Source organism: Halichoerus grypus, chromosome 8 (assembly GCF_964656455.1).
Source record: "Halichoerus grypus chromosome 8, mHalGry1.hap1.1, whole genome shotgun sequence".
In the NCBI taxonomy this organism is placed as follows: Eukaryota; Metazoa; Chordata; class Mammalia; order Carnivora; family Phocidae; genus Halichoerus; species Halichoerus grypus.
Genome location: NC_135719.1, coordinates 143,934,381 through 143,952,672, shown reverse-complemented (window position 1 = coordinate 143,952,672; position 18,292 = coordinate 143,934,381). Strand labels below are relative to the sequence as shown.

The 18,292-nt window shown below is 39.4% G+C and overlaps 1 protein-coding gene across 4 annotated transcripts in view; it reads right to left on the bottom strand.

Moving 5' to 3' along the window:
- Window positions 1-18,292, bottom strand: part of VRK1 (VRK serine/threonine kinase 1) — a 93,903-nt gene that overhangs the window by 28,734 nt on the left and 46,877 nt on the right. For all 4 annotated transcript variants that reach the window (XM_078054183.1, XM_078054186.1, XM_078054184.1 and 1 more), the window contains 7 exons: window positions 11,976-12,045; window positions 11,113-11,200; window positions 7,494-7,602; window positions 7,283-7,375; window positions 4,860-4,992; window positions 3,961-4,081; window positions 3,602-3,660 (listed from right to left, as the gene is read on the bottom strand). In XM_078054183.1, coding sequence (XP_077910309.1) covers window positions 3,602-3,660; window positions 3,961-4,081; window positions 4,860-4,992; window positions 7,283-7,375; window positions 7,494-7,602; window positions 11,113-11,200; window positions 11,976-12,045 — 673 coding nt within the window. The remainder of the gene's footprint in view (window positions 1-3,601; window positions 3,661-3,960; window positions 4,082-4,859; window positions 4,993-7,282; window positions 7,376-7,493; window positions 7,603-11,112; window positions 11,201-11,975; window positions 12,046-18,292) is intronic.

Here is an 18,292-nt window from a genome sequence, read left to right as displayed (position 1 = left end):
ACAAACTGAGGGTTCTAGAGGGGAGGGGGTTGGGAGGATGGGTTAGCCTGGTGATGGGTATTGAGGAGGGCACGTTCTGCATGGAGCACTGGGTGTTATGCACAAACAATGAATCATGGAACACTATATCTAAAACTAACGATGTAATGTATGGGGATTAACATAACAATAAAAAAATTAAAAAAAAAAAGAAAAAAAAGAGAAAAATCAGCTTCTGAATGATGAAAGGCCCACTGTACACTGAGGCAGGACCACTCCCCTAAAAAGAAATCTTACCAGTCAAGATCAACACTCCTCAACACCAGAAATCCATCTTTAGGCTAACAACTCCTACGTTCACCAGCCTCATCCTCCCACCAGCCTCCAGGAACTTGTGCGCCCACGGCCTCATACACTGGCTCCTGGATCTCTCACTGTCCTTTGGAATCCCAACAAATTCCAATCCAAACTCCTGACCTACCCCTAAACCTGTTCCCCTGTGGTCTCCCTTGCCCCGTTACTAAGAACTCCATTCTTCCAGCTCCTCAAACCAGAAATCTCTTCCCACACCCCACATGCAATAAACCAAGAGAACTTGTCAGTGCTACACACACATATACACACCTCCGTTCATTCCAACACTGACCAGCACTCACGACACGGCAGGCACAATTCTAGGTACTTGGGAAACATGAGGAAAAAAGAAATGAAAATCCCTCCCTTCAACTTTCTTAATCTGATAAAGGGGATCTATGGAAAACCTAAAGCAAACAACACCTAATATAGTTTCATATGGAAAACTTCCCTTCTGAGAGGGGAAAATGTCAAGCATGTCCATGTTTACCACTTCTGTTCAGTGTAATAGTTATATATGCTTTCAGTCAGTACAGTAAGGCAAGAAAAGAAACAGAAGGCATAAAGAGTGGAAGGGCTTATTCACAAACACAGCAGTGTATGCAGAAAATCCTAAAGAATCTATAAAAAACTAGGAGGACTAATAGATAAATTTACCATGGTCACAGGATATAAAGTAAAATATTAAAAAATCGTTTTCTATGTACTATCAACAAGCAATTCGAAAATAAAACTTAACAAAAATAGATCATTGGGGCACCTGAGTGGCTCAGTCAGTTAAGCCTCCGACTCTTGGTTCAGCTGGGGTCATGATCTCGGGGTCACGAGATCTACCCCCACAGCGGGCTCCACATTCAACAGGGAGTCTGCTTCCCCTCTCCCTCTGCCCCACCTTCCACTCATACACACGCGCTCTCTAAAATAAATAAAATAAAAAACCTTAAAATAAAATAATAGCTCATTTACAATGGCATCAAAAAACCATCAAATACCTAGCAACAAATACAATGAAGACAGGCAAGATTTTTTGCAGACAAAATTATAAAACATAGTGAAAGAAATGAAGTGGAGAATATACCACATTAGTGAATTGGAAGACTCAATAGTATAAGGATATCAGTCGATCTAGAGTCAATGCAATCCCACTCAAAATTCCAGCAAACTGGAAAGGGAGGGGATATGTGTGGGACTGACAAGGTGGCTCTAAAATGTACACAGATACTCAAAGGGTCAAGAATTGCAAAATAGCAAAGTCAAGTTTAAAGAACAACAGTGCTGGAGGACTTATACTACCAGATGTCAAGACTCAAGATAAAGCTACAGTCATTATGACACTGCTGCCCAAGAACAGACAAAAAGAAAACTAATGATGTATTGTATGGTGACTAACATAATAAAATAAAATTTTAAAAAACAATAATAAAAAGAAAGAAGTCCAGAAACAGATCCACAGATCCACGCTTAATTTATGTCAAAGGTAGCACCATACGGAAAGAGCGGTTTTTTTGTTTGTTTTCCCCCAAGAAAAGCTACTGGGTCAACTGTTTATAAATATTGGGGGGGGGGATCTGGCCCCTCCTCATATAAGGCACAATAATCGGTTACAGGTGGACTATACATCTATATGTGTAACTGGCAATCTATGGTTGCCAAAAATTGGAAATAGTCAACAGCAGAATAGGTAAGTTATATAATAGGATATAAATACAACAGAATACTATTAGAAATGAGAATGAACACATCACTGTTAAACATGCAACAACAGGGTCCCATGAGGATCTTATGCACAGCATGGGGATTACAGTTAATAATTTGGTACTGCAGACTGGAAAGTGGCTGAGAGTAGATCTTGAGCATCACCACACATACACATACACAAACACAAAGTTAACTGTGAGGTAATAGAAGTGTTAATTATCTTGATCTTGTTAATCATTCTACAATATAAATGTATGTTAAATCACCACATTGTACACTTGGAAATGTATACAATTATATTTGTCAATAGAGTTAAAAAATAAATAGGAACATTAAAAAAAAAAACCCATGCAACAATGGGAATGAATTTCACAAAATATAATACTGAGTAAAAGAAACAGGATTCTAACAAAGCTAGAAGTTAATGTTATGAGGGCAGGGATTTTTATCTATGTTGTTCACTCTATGATTCCATTTTTATACAGCTCAAAAACAAATTTTTGGGGTTGGAAGTTAGGCTAGTTATTAGGCCAGAGGGAGAGGCTCGTGATTGGTAGGAGGCACAAGGGGGGACTCTGAGAAGCCTATAACATTCCATTTCTTGTGTGGTTGGTAAGACTGCAATTTTAAATAGCATAAGGTCAGGGTGGACTTCCCTGAAAAGGAGACAAATGAGCAAAGGCTTGAAAAGACACCGAAGTATATGCAAAGTGACCACTTCTCAATACTCCCACTGCTACTTCCCTTCCTTGCCTGGATTACTGTGGTGGCCTCCTAACCTGCTCCTGCTCATACCTGCCTTACTCCCTCAGCAGTCTATGCTCGGGACAGGAGCTTGAGATTTCCCTTAAAGGTAGACACTGATGTCACTCTTCTACTCCAAACCTTACACTCCTGCTGAAAGGAAAAGTCAAAGCCCTTATCATGGATGGCCTAAAACGCACTCCGCAAGTACACCAGGTACTTACATTCTTTCTGCCTACAATACTGTTCCCCAGACTTCCACAGAGCTCGCTCCCTATCTCCGACTGCTCAAACGTCACCTCTTCAGTAAGGCCACCGTATTTAAAATTCCAACTCCCTCCCACTCTATTCCCTACTTCATCCCCACACCCACTAATTCTATTCCCTGCTTTCTTTTTATCCCATAGTACTAACCAAATAATATGCTCTAAAATTCACTCATGTGTTCACTATCTCTCCCAACTAGAGCATAAGCTTCATAAAGACAGGAATTTTGCTTTATTTTGTTCACTGGTGTATCCCTAGTGCCTAGAATGGTCCCTGGCACACAATCAAGCCTCAATAAAAAAATCATTGAATGAATGAATGAAATTTGGTTCCTCTCCTGAAAGCTAAGTAATAATTTAAGGAAGCTCAAGTACCCCTTTAGCCCACCTTTGGAAACGGAACTGCTGTCGTGATGAGAACAGGCCCCACTACAATGATCACACTTGAAAATACCTAAGCTTTTACATTACGGGATATGCCATAGACATCATGACTCTCAGTCTTTTTTCCTCAGAAAATGAAACCCCTATGAACATTTAAGAAGTCTTTTCCAGGTTACCTGGCTTGTTTCTCTCAGGAAAACATGTGTCCATGAAGTCTGCAATATTTTCTCTGTATCTGTTAAAAATTAAAGAATGAGTCATTGTTTGAAGCTTTACACCATGGAAATGTATTAATATTTAATAATAATAAATAGCACAATAAGCAGAGCTGTGTGACATCCTAAATACTTTGTTTTAGACTTTCCTCTAAAACAAACTGAACAGAAGACCAAAGACTCTTCCCATTTAGCAAGTACCTTCTTGTTTCTACATTAGTAGCAGTTAAAACTATAGTCTCCATCAAGAAATTCTGACTTAAATACATGTACCTTATCATGATTTTGCCCAAAATAATTTATTGTAAGTTTTCCTTTACCTAATTTTGGAATCTCTAACATAGTTAGGGTCTTTCAAATTATCCTCCCAAGGAAGATGGCCACTAAGCCACTGGATCATGCAATAACCAAGGATTTCCAAATCACCACGTCTTGACGGGGCTATGAATACAAAAGAAGCAGGTTAAGCACCAAAATCACTTTGAGGTATAGTTTCAAATATATATAAACCAATAAGGTAAAACAGTCAATCTTATAGTCTTTTCATCAAAACTTATCACTGCACTTAGTAAAAGTACTGAATAAACATTGGGCAATATGAAAGAAATAATTTACGTCCAACTAAGAACTTACTTTAAAATCCAAACAGACAAACTCTAGAGCTTCAAACTGAGACTACTGGTCTAGGAAACAGATTATAAAGCAGACACACATTTAATACTATCCTTAGAAAGTTCAAAGACACTAAAACGCTGTAAGCTACAGAGAGGCCCAGAGAACTGGGGTCTCAGCTCCTCCACAGGGCTGGGCACAGAAAAGGAAAACGCCTGCTAAAGGAACAGGCCAACTTCAGAGGTGACAAAGTCAGTGTGCCTGCTACAAAGTTGTGGCTGCCTAAGAAACTTACAGACTTTAAGGGGGGAAAAAAATTCCCCACATTCGACTAAGCTAAATAGAACCAAAAAGAAATCCTCAGTGAGCTGACCGGACCACCTTCCCTGCTAAAACCAAGGTCAGAAGAAGACCACCAGGGAAAGACCCTGGTGGCCCCGTTACACGACTACAGGCGTCCAACCTCCTCCCCCGACCCTTTCCCCACCCTACCCTGCCTCTGCGATTCTTATTTATCTGCTTGTTTATTTGTACAAAATTAAGAACCATGCAGGATTTCAACTGAAATGTTGGCAGCATATTTCTCAGTCAGGTGTCATTGACCTACCGACACCATTGTGCGCATCAATGCTGGTGAATTCAATGGTGCCATCGTGACATCTTTTGGGGTCTTCTTTGTATTCTTTATGAATTCCTTCTGGGCAATACCGGTAAGCAAGGCCGTAATCTACCAAGTACACCTATAAATGTCCAAGCACCAAGAAAAATCAAAGCCAAAATGATTGCACATATACTCCTTTATGGCCCAGAGACAAAATACTGTCATTCGAAGGTGGATTCATTTGCAAGGCCACCCACTGTACCCGAAACAAGTGAGATCCAATATGCTAACAAAAGCAAATACTTAATCCTGAAAGACTTTTTTTTTTTTTTTAAGATTTATTTATTTATTTTGAGAGAGAGAGAGAGAGAGAGCACGCGCATGCACGTGAGTGTACAGGCAGGGAGGGGCAAAGGGAGACAGAGTCTTAAGCAGACTCCATGCTGAGTGCAGAGCCCAGTGCAGGGCTTGATCTCAGGCCCCTGAGATCATGACCTGAGCCAAAACCAGGAGTCAGACACCTTACGGACTTTGCCACCCAGGCACCCCAATTCTGAAAGACCTTTTATTTCAAGAAAAATGTGAATGCTCATGTCACTATAGTCCAGATAATAATATCACCTGCCTCTATACATTTTAGGTAAGTATGTTATACTTGTAATTAATCCTGTCTCCTCAACTTGAGCAAAGACTGTAAGAATCTTATACTTTTTCTTGCAGAGTCCAAAACAGAATTAAGCACAGAGGAAACCATCAATACTTGTTGCAATACAACTGCCCCACACCAAGTATAAGACTACCTACTTAGATGACACATGATAATTAATTATTTTCTATTCCTCTGCTCCTCCACTTATGAAATAATCAATTTATCAATTCACTTCATAAAATTATTTCCAATAACAATAATGATGTGAAAAATCTTTAGATAAGGCTCTTATCTCCCTTTAAATATATATTAAAGTCAAGTTTCATAATTAAAACTAAATTTTAATATTACAAAGCATATATCTGTGGGCATGTACTTGTGGGTCTCATGAGCATACAAAGCCAGTAAATTTGGCTTTCTTCTATTCCATAGCCACATATCACATCTCTGATTCTGGGTAACTGTCTCACAAATGTATGCATGTGATCACAAGAGGAAACTGAAGTAAAAATATGGGGATGGATCTAGCACACACATCTAACACTAGAAAAATAATCCCATCCAAAGCATATGCCCGAAGGATAACGGAGCTGCAAAAATATTTTCCTATAAACAAAAGGCAGCGTATTTTAGTATTTTAGCTAACTGCAAACTGAACTAAACTGTATTTTTATTTATTGCATTGTACAAGTCCAGTTCACTTCAATTAATGGAATCCTTATGGTTCAGGTTCTCAGCTATGTTCTGTTTGTTTGCTTGCTTGCTTTTAACCTTTTTAAAAACATCTAACACAAGACGTCTGGGAATCCTGTGAGTGCCTGTAAGATTTCCCCACGAGCATGCTACAGTATAGGGACTTTCCTCTGTTGTACATGGAGATCCCTGACCGCCACCATGACAGAGACGGGGGTTGGGGGCAATACCTGAGATGGTAGAAAATAGAGGGAAGGTGAAGGGAAAGGGAAAACTAAGCAAGAGAAAGTTAAAGATTGGTTTGAGAAAAAAATAAAATGGAGTGTCAACATAAACACACTTAAAATACTTAGATAGCCCTTTCTTATACACCATCAATAAGATGCAAGAACATACATGGGACAGATTCCACACAGTGGCCTGACCAGGAGTGCCAACCAAACCTTACTTTAACTGAAATTGTGGAAACAGCTTCAAGAAAATTGCATAAACCCCTCCACTCCAACTAAACTGATCCAAATAAAGGTAAAATAACATTAGCTTTTCTCTTTTCCTTAAAAAGTAAAAATTACAAAGTGAATACAATAAACTAAAAAAAAGTGCACATTTGAATTCTAAACACTAAGGGTATACAAATTTAGACAGCTAAGATATTTCTGTAAACCAATTGATTTGAATAATCAACATGTTAAAGACCAAATTTTCCAAGTAACAGAACACTTATATTTGATGGATTTCTTGAACAAAGGAAATAAAAAAATGACAAAGCAGACAAGCAAACATAATTCATCGGTGCACTATATAATTTTAAGCTTCCACCCCCAAATAGCTATTTGAAATTCATTTTGTATCACAAGTACTTCTTCTGAATATTATTTAGGGCAAAATAGCCAACTTGATAAAGTGCCAACAAATCGCATCAAAAATGTAGAATGTTAACTAGATAAAAGTGTCAAGAAGAAATATTATTATTACCATATCTACTCCAAAAAGTAAAACTTCTGCACAGGTTCAAAAGTTCAAAGCAACCATATTTGTTTTCAAACAACAGCTTTTAAATAGTAGAAATTAAAGTTAATAAAGCTACCTGGTCAGGATTCTTGTAGCTCAAAAGAAGATTTGAGGCCTTGATATCTCCGTGTACATACTCATGCTCGTGAATATATTCCAGAATATCCAGCTATGAAAGCATCATATAGAATAAATTAATGCAGTACCCAACACCAGCCAGCAGAGGACTGAGCTTCAACACAACTCGCCTTTACTGGATTAAAACAAGAGGAATGTAGCTCACATACAATTCTCAAGCTTAGCTGCAAGACAGTTTTCCGAGAAAACCTTCTGGCATTTGCTTCATATATTTTCTGAAGGTCACTTCCAAAGCGATCCATTATCATAAACCTGTAACTAAAGACAAACAAGAAAAGTCAATGAACAAAACAGAACTCTGGAAAACCTACTTTGCAGTGACTACTCTCCCTTCACAGTAATTTTTTCAAGGCCATGTTTAGTGAGAAAGCAGAATGAAAAGGGAAAAAAGGAGAAAGAAGGAAAGAAAGACAAACATTTGAAACCCTTTCTTCCAACTAGAAATCTCAAGAGTTGGGAGTGGTTCCCTGTGCTGCCCGGAGGGCCTCCTCCTGGTGGCAGCCAGGTGGTTTCCTGAGACACTATTCAACGTGAGCTAATCAGCCCGCAGACAGATGCTCGCGATTCGTTCACAGGAAAGAGGAGACCATCCATGTAAGACTAGTATCATGGATTTTCCTCACACCAAAGTTAATTTATGTTTCTGGATATTAGCTTGTTGTTTTTCTCTACTTTCAGGGCACATTTTAGCAGTATTAACATTTTATTAAAATCGAGACTATCAAGAGATGCTGTAATAATAGCTAAATTCAATAAAATTGTTTAAATGGCATAAAAGGGCTGTATGTTAAATACTCAAAGGACAAAAGCTAGGGAAGAACAAATATCCTGGGGAAACGTGCAGATTTTTGGTTTCGCCACAAACCCACTAGGTCACCTTGGCCGAGTCACATTACTTCTGTGAGACCTAATTCCCACAGATATGGAATGACAGCGTGGGGCCTCATGCGTGTTGAGGTCTTTTCTGGCACTCAAATTCCAACATCTGACAACCGTAAGTGACATTTCTGTGTGTGCCCGAAAAGCAACACCTCGCTCCAGTAACACAGTTCACCGTATGCTCTGAGGATCACTTTTATCTTTATCAAGTTTTCCAAATTCTGACTCGTCTGGTTAAATCACTCCATAAATCAGTAAAAACCAAGACCACACTCACAATGTACATTCCAATGGGGATAAGATTAGGGATGATGACCGTAACAGCAGCGAGCACGGACTAAAGCCTTGGTCTGAGCACGGCACTGTTCTGAGGACTTCAGATGTGCTAGCGTGTGTCAACCTCACATCACCCTTGTGAGGCAGGGGCTCCCATTCGCCCCATTTTACAGCAGAAGAAAACCGATGACTGGTAATTTGTCCTGTAGGAAGTGGTGGCACCATGCTTTTTCACCTCTACACTAAACATATCCAAACAAATAAACGTCAGTGGTACACAAAAATCCCCTTATTTTTATCTGAGAAGCCTACAACACATACCATATGACACGTTCAACAGGGAAGGAAAGCTAACATTAAAAGACAACATGCCAAATTAAAAAAAAAATCAGGATTCTATCCATTTTTGAATTGGAAGAGAATGAGAGATCAACTTGTCTAAACATCTTTTAATGAATAAATTAATTAAGTCTATAGAGGTAAAGTGATTTGTCCAAAGTCATGCAGTTAGTGAGAGGCAAAATGTATTCATTCGTATAAGATTTTCCAGTACACTGCGAACTCTATCATCATAAAGAAGGAACAATAATTCTGACTTCCTGATTTCCTTTGTACAACAGGTTTTGAAAGGTTGAGGGATGAGAACAGGACACACACACACATTTGTTTTTACAGTAAGTGATGTAATTAGTATAAAATAATACAGGGGTAACAAAAATACAACCTCTGCTAAGAGTCTAAAAGAGGGCTAAAACACAACTGCTTAATTCAACATGAGATCTATTAATACATCACACTGAGTACATCTCTGTTTTCATTCACAGACCACTCCACCAGTACTGTAAATCATCCCCTAATCGCCTGTTTCAAATTATACACATCAACTGATTTTCCAACATTTGCGTTTTATCATTTGCATTTATCCAAGTCTCCAGGAAAGCACACATTGATGGTTTCCATTACTGGCCTCAGGCTCCTTCCCCCTTCCACATGCACATCCTATTCCTTGAGAAAGAGCAATGCCAAGTGCCACAAGGCAGGCCAGAGACCTACCTTGCCCCTGCATTTGCAATACTCTCCCGCCTAAGACGTATCCTGTTCTCCAACGGTTTTCTAAATCGGTAGTTCTGAACATTTAAGGGATTAAGACCCCTTTGAGAGCAAAAGCTAAAGTAAAAGCTAACACAGTATTTTACATATATTCTAACAGCTTTACGTTTCACCCCCTCATTAAGTGGGTAGCTATTCTTCAATTTCACAGATGAGGAAATTGAGGCCAAAAGGAGTAACTTACCCAGTCACATACATTTTAAGGAGCAAAACACAGATTTGAAACCAAACAGTCTGGCTCTAGAATCCCTGCTCTATATGTAATTATTCCTTGCTCTATACTACTTCTCCAGAAATTTTCATAAAAACTATAGAGACTTGTCCCAGCAAAACCATATGTAACAAAAAAATGCTATCATTTCAGGAAGTTCGCCATATTCCCTAAGAGGTACACAGATCCCAGGATAAGAACTTCCAAGAGAAAAACAGCGCTGGCTGCCCACCCAAACAACTACCTCTCCTCTCCATCCTTTCCAACAGAGCACCAACTGGGTTCAAGCATTCCATCCTCTTCCACAGGGCCGCATGCTTCGCCATGCCAATCACTGTGATCGCTTGGCCCTTGCCGGTGACTGGTTTAAGAACGAGCACCGATAAAACCCGGACCAAGAAACATGAGAGGAAGGGAGGTTCCTTTGCCAGGAAAGTGAAACACAGAGCAAGCAATACCTTCTACTGCCGTGGGCTGCTGTGTCTGCATGTGATGCCTAGAAATGGGGCAGCCACCTTGAGGCCACACAATGGAGAATTAATACAGCACAAAGCCAAGAGGAAGAGGGAAAAAGGGCAAGATAAAGGAACCTGGGTCCCTGACGATCACTTCAGAGAGCGGAGTCAGTTTTCCTTTACTTGCAGCTGAAAGCACCCTAACCAATATACCCCCAGGACCGAACTAAATCTACTTCTCGGACAGCTGCCAGCCTTACTCCAGGAAGTTCCATTCATTCATTCAAATATTTTTAAAATGTCAATCATGCACCAAAGTATGGGAGGTTTTCTCCAACTCAGCGGTGCCAACAAGGTTCTCTCTCCAATCTCAGAACTCCTAAGACACGAAAGAAGCGGAGTCACACAGTTTAGTAGCACTTAGTGGTTATAATTGTCTCATACTTGTTTGTGTTTTCTCACCAGCTAGACTGAAATGTCATAAAGAGGAGGACGCTGCCATGGGCAGATCATGTATCTAATATGAAACACCAAACTGAAGCCTGAAGGGCTCCCTTTCCCATAAACGACATGGAGTTTTTGTTTGCTTGCCTGCTTATTTGTTAAGAGGAAAAAATGCAGGGTGCGTTTGCTTTGTTCCTACTCATCAGCTGGGCTCTAGTCAGTTCTAGTGCTCTGCACAAGTCCTCCAGACTAGGGATAATGTCCTGTTCATCTCTGTTAAGTGCATGCCCTGCAGCCCAGATGGAGGCCCGGCAGAACTGCAGGTGCTCAGTAAACAATGGACAGTGAATGCTCAAAACAGGGAGAAGAAACACAAAACATGCAAATTTTTACCTTTTTCCATTTTTATCATGTAGGCCAGACCCCCAATACTTAGGAACGCCCAGGTACTTCAGTTTATGGGTGCGAATCCACTTCTGAACTACAAGTTAAAAAACACAGGCCTGTGATTTCACTTTTGTTTTACATGATTTTTTAAATCATTAAGAGCAGAATGTACTTATACATGCAATAAGATTTCATCTTTTTTCATAAAAAAGTGAATACATTATAATAACAAATAACAAGTACCTTGCAATCAAAACATTTTTATTAACCCACAAAATTTTATCCTGCTCTAAACATTGTCTTTCAAATGAAAAATCTGCGAAAGGCATTTAAAAAAAGAAAATCCAACCACAGTATGCCAGTTGCTGTTACTAGCTCTAATGATATAAATGGTTACTCACTTCTCCAGAAAGACATTTTACCCAATCTGGAAGTTGTTTACCTCATTTCCAAAGGTCGTCAACCAGGAAATAAAGCCCGGGGGGGGGGGGGGGGGGGCTTGAAGAGGTCTAGCTCTCTTCCCTGCGGGTTGTTCTGATTCATCAATTACAGCATCCCCCTCTGCCCAGGTTATGTTCTCCAGAGTTTAGAAAAAATTCTCAAAAAGACTGGGAGTCCCATACATGAATTAGGATTACTTCTCAATTTTTAACAATATTTACTAAATCCTATATCCTCCACTAACTTTATTCTATATATCAATATAAGTGAAATCGTATCATATCAAACCCAATAAGAGATCAGAATTCTTTCATACAAGTAAAAAACAAAAAGCATGGTAATATCAGATCCAGTGCTCTAGTCTTGACTTCACACAACAAGCGGCAGTCACTTTAAGAGTGTAGGCGTAAGTGTGCCTTATTCCTTACTTTGCTCTGGTTTGGCAGCTCGCTGGTAGAACTTCAATTCAGTAAAGAGAGGTCCATTGTCACTGGGCTCCTTAAAACATAAGAGGTAATTGGCGCTAGCAGTCGTTAACATTATGGAGTCATTTTTAATGAAACTTCAAAAAGCACTGATGTCAAAAAACATCAGTGTTTCTTTCCAATGTAATTGTGATAACTTAAGTTTGTAACTATGTTTAAGGCACACCCTCTTTCAAAATGTTTTAGATATTCTCAGAAGAGTCCATGAATCTTGTATTTTTGTCAAGGTCCACTTCTGTAAGTGATAAAATGTTCAAAATCAGATATACAGCTCCAACTTCGCAGAAGTTTAAGAAAAATATTTAAACTCGTTTTCATCTTTGTTAAGCTTTCTCTTAAGCAGTAACTGGCAGCCATGTGAACTGTTTCACCAAGGGGCTATCAGAATTTTATTTCTGAGAGCTAATAAAATTCCAATACCCGACTTAACCAATTAGTGGCAAAATCCAACTCTTCTCCCTGTTTCTCAGTACACTTGTATCTAGTTGATCAGGACTGGCAGAAACCAACCTTGTCACAAAGGGAATTTTCTGAACTCCAGAGCAAGCAAGCACTGTCCACTTAGTGACATCCCTTCCTTGCTGGCACTGATTCCCGCCTTTTTCGAACTAAGGAGCCCCACAATTTACTTCCCATGTGATAATGCAAAGTCAAGAGGAAACTGGGGCTCGGTAATAATTGTTTTCCACCAACTTTACTGGACTACATTCATTTTACCTTTTAAGGGATAGTAACAGTTAAAATGATTGTAAAGAGCTATGTACGCACAAAAAGGCATGGACAAACAAGAAATATCAGCCTGTTGGGAGTTTGCCTTGTTAAATACACATGGGAAGGGTAAAAAAGACCTTACAATTTTGTGGACTTTTTAAATAGTAAGTTGTGTCTGAATCAAAAGTGGTTAGCATGTCATGTTTGATCATTTCTGTTGGTATTATCTTATTTATTGAGAACCTGAGAAAAATTCTGAAAAGCAGTGAAAACTTCAAATAAGGAAGCTAACATTTCCAAACTAATTCTAGGGTTGCTTTTCCTTTACGAAATACGGGAAGAAAGTCATTTTGGACAGAACATCTGTGTAGCTGGAGTTCCAAGGTCAGCAGAGCATTGTAAGAAATGACGATGAGGCCCACTAGCTTTAGGAACCCCTAGTTGAAGCACGTACAGGAGGACTGGCCGGCCGATCTGCAGTCAGGCAGCACCTCGTTAGGAACGAGCACTCAGCCACAAACAGGCAACACACACAACTGACACGTGGGTCAGAACCTGAAAACAAACTCGCCTTGTTCCAGGTAAGTATACTTGTCTGTAAGTATACAGAATGGGACACAGGGCTTGGCATCTCATCACCTCTTAAGAAGTAGAAGCTAACCAACATATAAGGTATGAGTCCAAATCCCTAATTTTTGGACTCAGTACCTCCAGTTCCACCACAGCCTGCGGCTCTCTTCTTGGCATCAGTGCTCTCTGGATAGACACCTGTACCTGTTCAGAGCCCACAGCCAGGCCTTCAGCGGAAGCAGCAGTCTCCGTGAAAGAAATGAAAAAAGTAGTGGAAGTTCAAGAGAAGACATTTTGGTGAAGTTCTCTCCAAAGGCTAACTTTTAGAATAGCTTATTAATATAATTCAAGTTTGAAAGGGGTTTTCCTAAGACAAATCCTGGCTTATTACCATCGTATAAAATTCTGATTCATTCCATTTCGACCTATGTCATATCAACTTTAATTTCCAAGCTTCCCTTCGGGCAATAATTTATTAAACTTATAATAATAAGAATCAACCTATATAAATCAGACTATTATAATGAAAGCCCCACTACAATGAAGGCTCTTTGAGCTCATTTCATACTTTTTTCTAATCCAATAAGGTTCCATTATAACAAAATAAAGGAGCTACTTCCTTGGCATTGCACTCTGGCCAAAGCTCGCTATTTCTGTGGAAGAAAATACCTTAACTCATAACTAAAATTTTATTAACATATTTCAAATCTAAAATACTTTGCCAACTCTATAATAGCCAAGATTTAGAAAAGAAATTGGGACTGACATTTTAACTAGAATATCACTAAACGTTTCTTTAAGACTTCTAAGTGTCAAAATGAAGATGACAACAGAAAAAAAATTAAAATGTGATATATTTCAATGGCACCCTCTAAAAGCAACTGGCTGCCATTTAAAAATGAAGCTGTATAAAGTTTCCCCTTCCTACCAAAAAATTATGATATATGAATTGAAAATTCAGGTCACTTCTCATAAAGTCTGTGAGAGAAATTAAACATCAGTCTGCAAACTTCTTGCCAGGGAACTTCAAAATACAGACTTTATGTCCGTTCACACTGTAAAGGGACCACGAAATAAGGAACTGTTAGGCTACAAGACCCAAAAGCCCGCCCTCCCCCTCAGTTCTGCTCTGAGCTCACTGACATGACTGCAAAGGGGGAGTGTAACTGAAAACTAATTCATTATCAAGGCTGTTAACAAGAAAACACAAAAGAGTATTTTTTTCCTCCTTCCATTATCCAACTTTTTACCAATTTCCCATTTCTCACTGCACATCATCTTTCCTGAGATAAAATACAAATAGGGTATCTCAGTTATCTAAAGGCAGAGAATACAAGTTTACCATCTCTGGTGACCCCAGCACCACGGCTCCAAGGCTGCTCCCCTAAGTCAGTAAGGAGTAAGGCCCTAAACAAAACCAGAACGGTCATTTGGTAGGAGAGAGAAAATATTCAGTATGTACCTAAACATCTATCTTGAACATGTCTGTCTTAACTTCCATTTCAAGACCAAATGTAAGAAATGCGTGGGTTCACTATCCGAAGCTCTTTCCCAGAGCAGGGATGCATATTAGCAGCAACCACATTTTTTGACAAATCTTCCACACTGAGGTGGGAAGCCCTACCAGAAGCACAGGGAACCTGCCGCCTCACTGAATGAAAGGACCCCCAAAAGTACACATGAGCATGCATGATTCCACTGAAAATAATGAAGGTGCTGACACTCTACCAGTGGTTCTCAACCTTGAGGCACAAAAGAATCCCGTGGGGAGCTTTACTAAAAATACCAATAACCAGGCTCTGCACTCAGAGATTCTGATTACACCGCACAACCGGAGTGGAGAACCACTGTTTGATTTGATATGCCATTGCATTACTAAGTCTAATTTCACATTAAAAATGAACTTGCCTTTGATTTTTTTTTTTAAGATTTATTTATTTATTTATTTGAGACAGAGAAAGAGGGAGAGAGAGAGGGCATGCACACAGAGAGGGAGCAGACTCCCAGCTGAACAGGGAGGCCAATGCGGGCTCAATGCCAGGACCCCGAGATCATGACCCAAGCTGAAGGTAGACGCTTAACCGACTGAGCCACCCAGCCTTCGATTATTTCTTTTTTTTTTTTTTTTTTTAAAGATTTTTATCTATTTATTTGAGACAGAATGAGAGAGAGAGAGTACATGAGAGGGGGGAGGGTCAGAGGGAGAAGCAGGCTCTCTGCTGAGCAGGGAGCCCGATGTGGGACTCGATCCAGGGACTCCAGGATCATGACCTGAGCCGAAGGCAGTCGCTTAACCAACTGAGCCACCCAGGCACCCAGCCTTCGATTATTTCTTAAATAACATTTGCTAAGGTGATTTTTCTCCAAAGATAATATATGTGCTTATTTTAGAAAATTTGGAAATATTTTGACATACTTTCTTCACATTTATGGCTGTTTTATAAAATTACCTCCATACTACATGTAGTTTTGTATCTTGCTTTTTTTTTAGTAATTACTTATGAAATTTCCCCAAAGAGTAGTACCTGTTCTTTGAAAACATGATTTTTAATAGACCTTAATGTTTTAAATGGCAAATGTTCATAAACATTTGATTTTCATACTGGAAAGATCTGATACTCATTTTACAGGCTTGTGTTTGGTGAACCATTTCCACCTTTAATATTATAAAGCTCTGAGAGCAAAAGACTTACAGGATAAGTAGCAGACAGAGCTACGTCACAGCACGTCACAAGTGAAGGCAAATGATGCTACTTGAAAAGACACAGACCAGAGATGAAAGTGGGTGGCCCCAAGAAATCAAAAGGTGGCGGGAAATTATGGCTACAAAGTTTTCAGAAGAATAAAATAGGCAGTTAAAAACGTGATAAAGAAAACAAGTTTACAACGAGGTCCTTAGCATTAAACAACTTGAAATCCAGCTAACACATACAAAATTAAAAGCAACTGTGGCATGGGAAGGATATTAGCATCTGAAATGGTAAAATAAATGTAAACAGAATAAATGCTACTAGAGTTTCAAGGAATTCAGAGAGGATAAGGATCTGGGAAGGAACCAGCAATAGCAGCTACAAGGCTCTCCCCGAGAGAGGAAAAGGAAAGTCAGTAACACTGATCTGTTTATGGCATTCTTCCAGGATCACAAACTACCGCACTGAAAATGTTGCTAAGATATTAAATGCAAAAGAGAAATCAACTGACTATTTATCATTGTCCTAATGACAAAGAGGAGGAGTAATACAGGCCAATGGAAACAGAACTAAATTAGGAGACAGGAGAGATGCAGAGCACTAAACTAGGTTTGATAACAAAAGGCTTTAAAACTAGAAATAAAGAGTAATTTACTACATTAAGCAGTTAGGAAATGCTTGTTCCTACTCATTTTTTTTCATAACTCTGTAAGTAAAACAGGGAGTACAAGTGAGGTTACATTAAATAACAACTAAAATACTTAGAATGACCCATAATAAAGAAGAGCATCTTCATTCTAAACCAAACCACGGTTAGAAAAATCTCAGGCTATCCAGAAGAAGACAGACACGGTGACACACCAGCCCCACCTGTCAGGTGTGGCCCTGGTGCTGACCTTCCAACACGTGGGGAGGGCAGGGCAGGTCAGCCAACGGCAAGGTAGTCACAGCCAACCACGTTTTCTGAACCTCAAGACTGTGAGAAGTCATAAGTGGACCTGCTCTAACAACGGAAACTTTTTAAAGATCCTAAGAAGAAAGTGGTCTTGCCTGCAGATTTTAATTTTAATCTGTCATATCAAAGACCAATGCAGATAACGTTCTGTGTTTCCATACAAACAACCCAATTTAATAGTAAGAACTTTCTTCCTCTGATACAACAGCAAACTGGGTATTTCAAAAGAAATATTAGTCCACAAAGAGAGAAAAATCCAAAATGAAAGGGCTTAAAGAAAAGCAAAATGCCTGGATATGCCCATCAGGGTATCAACTTTACTTACAGGCCTGCCAGAGTAAGTGGGACCCAATTAGCCCACTGCTATAAACAAATATAAAAACTGGACAAACAGATGGAATCCCTCCTTTCAGACATTAGAGAAAACAGGCAGTATAGACTGTGATCTTTAAAAATTGGGAAACAAATCAGGGCATGTGGGTGACCAGTCAGGATCTCAGGGTCATGAGATAAGGCCCCGGAGTCAGGCTCTGCGCTCACCAGGGAGTCTGCTTGAGATTCTCTCCCTCTGCCCCTACCTCTGCCTTGCGCTCTCTCTCTCCCTCTCTTTCTCTCTCTCTCTCGCTCTATCTAGTAAATAAATAAAATCTTAAAAAAAGAAGGGGGGGGAACAAACACAATGAGCCCCAGGCCAGACTCCGCTTTCCTCACAGAGGCACCAGGAGTAAAAAGGAGGTGATCCAGGGTTCTGCAGGGCAAGAAGGAAACCGAGCGCCAATAACCCTGATGCCAAAACTAAACAATGAGAGTGGACATTTTTAAAATTTAGAAATATTAGTAAAAAAATTAAAGACCAATATCCCTCATGAACAAAGATGGAAAAATCCTTAACAAAATACTGGCAAATCAATGTCAGCATTATGTATAAAGCATAATACACCATAACTAAGTGGAGTGTATGTTAAGAATAAAAGTTTTACGCTCAAATTACCAATCAATATTACTGCCACATTAACAGAATAAAGGAGAAAAATCCTATGATCTATCTCAAAAGGTGCAGAAAAAGCATCCAAAAAACCAAACAGGCAAACGACAAACTGGGAGAAAATATTTACAATGCACACATCTGGAATAGGACTTGCATCCAGAACAACTCTCTTACTACTCAATTATAAAAAGCAAAACAACCTAGTTATTTCAAACAAACAAAAAACTGAGGAGGCACGTCACAAAATACGTGAATGGCCAGTAAGCACAATTCCTTGGAAAAACTAATCAAAATCAGCCATCAGGTAAAACTCTGAGACACTACTATACACCCAACACCATGGCTG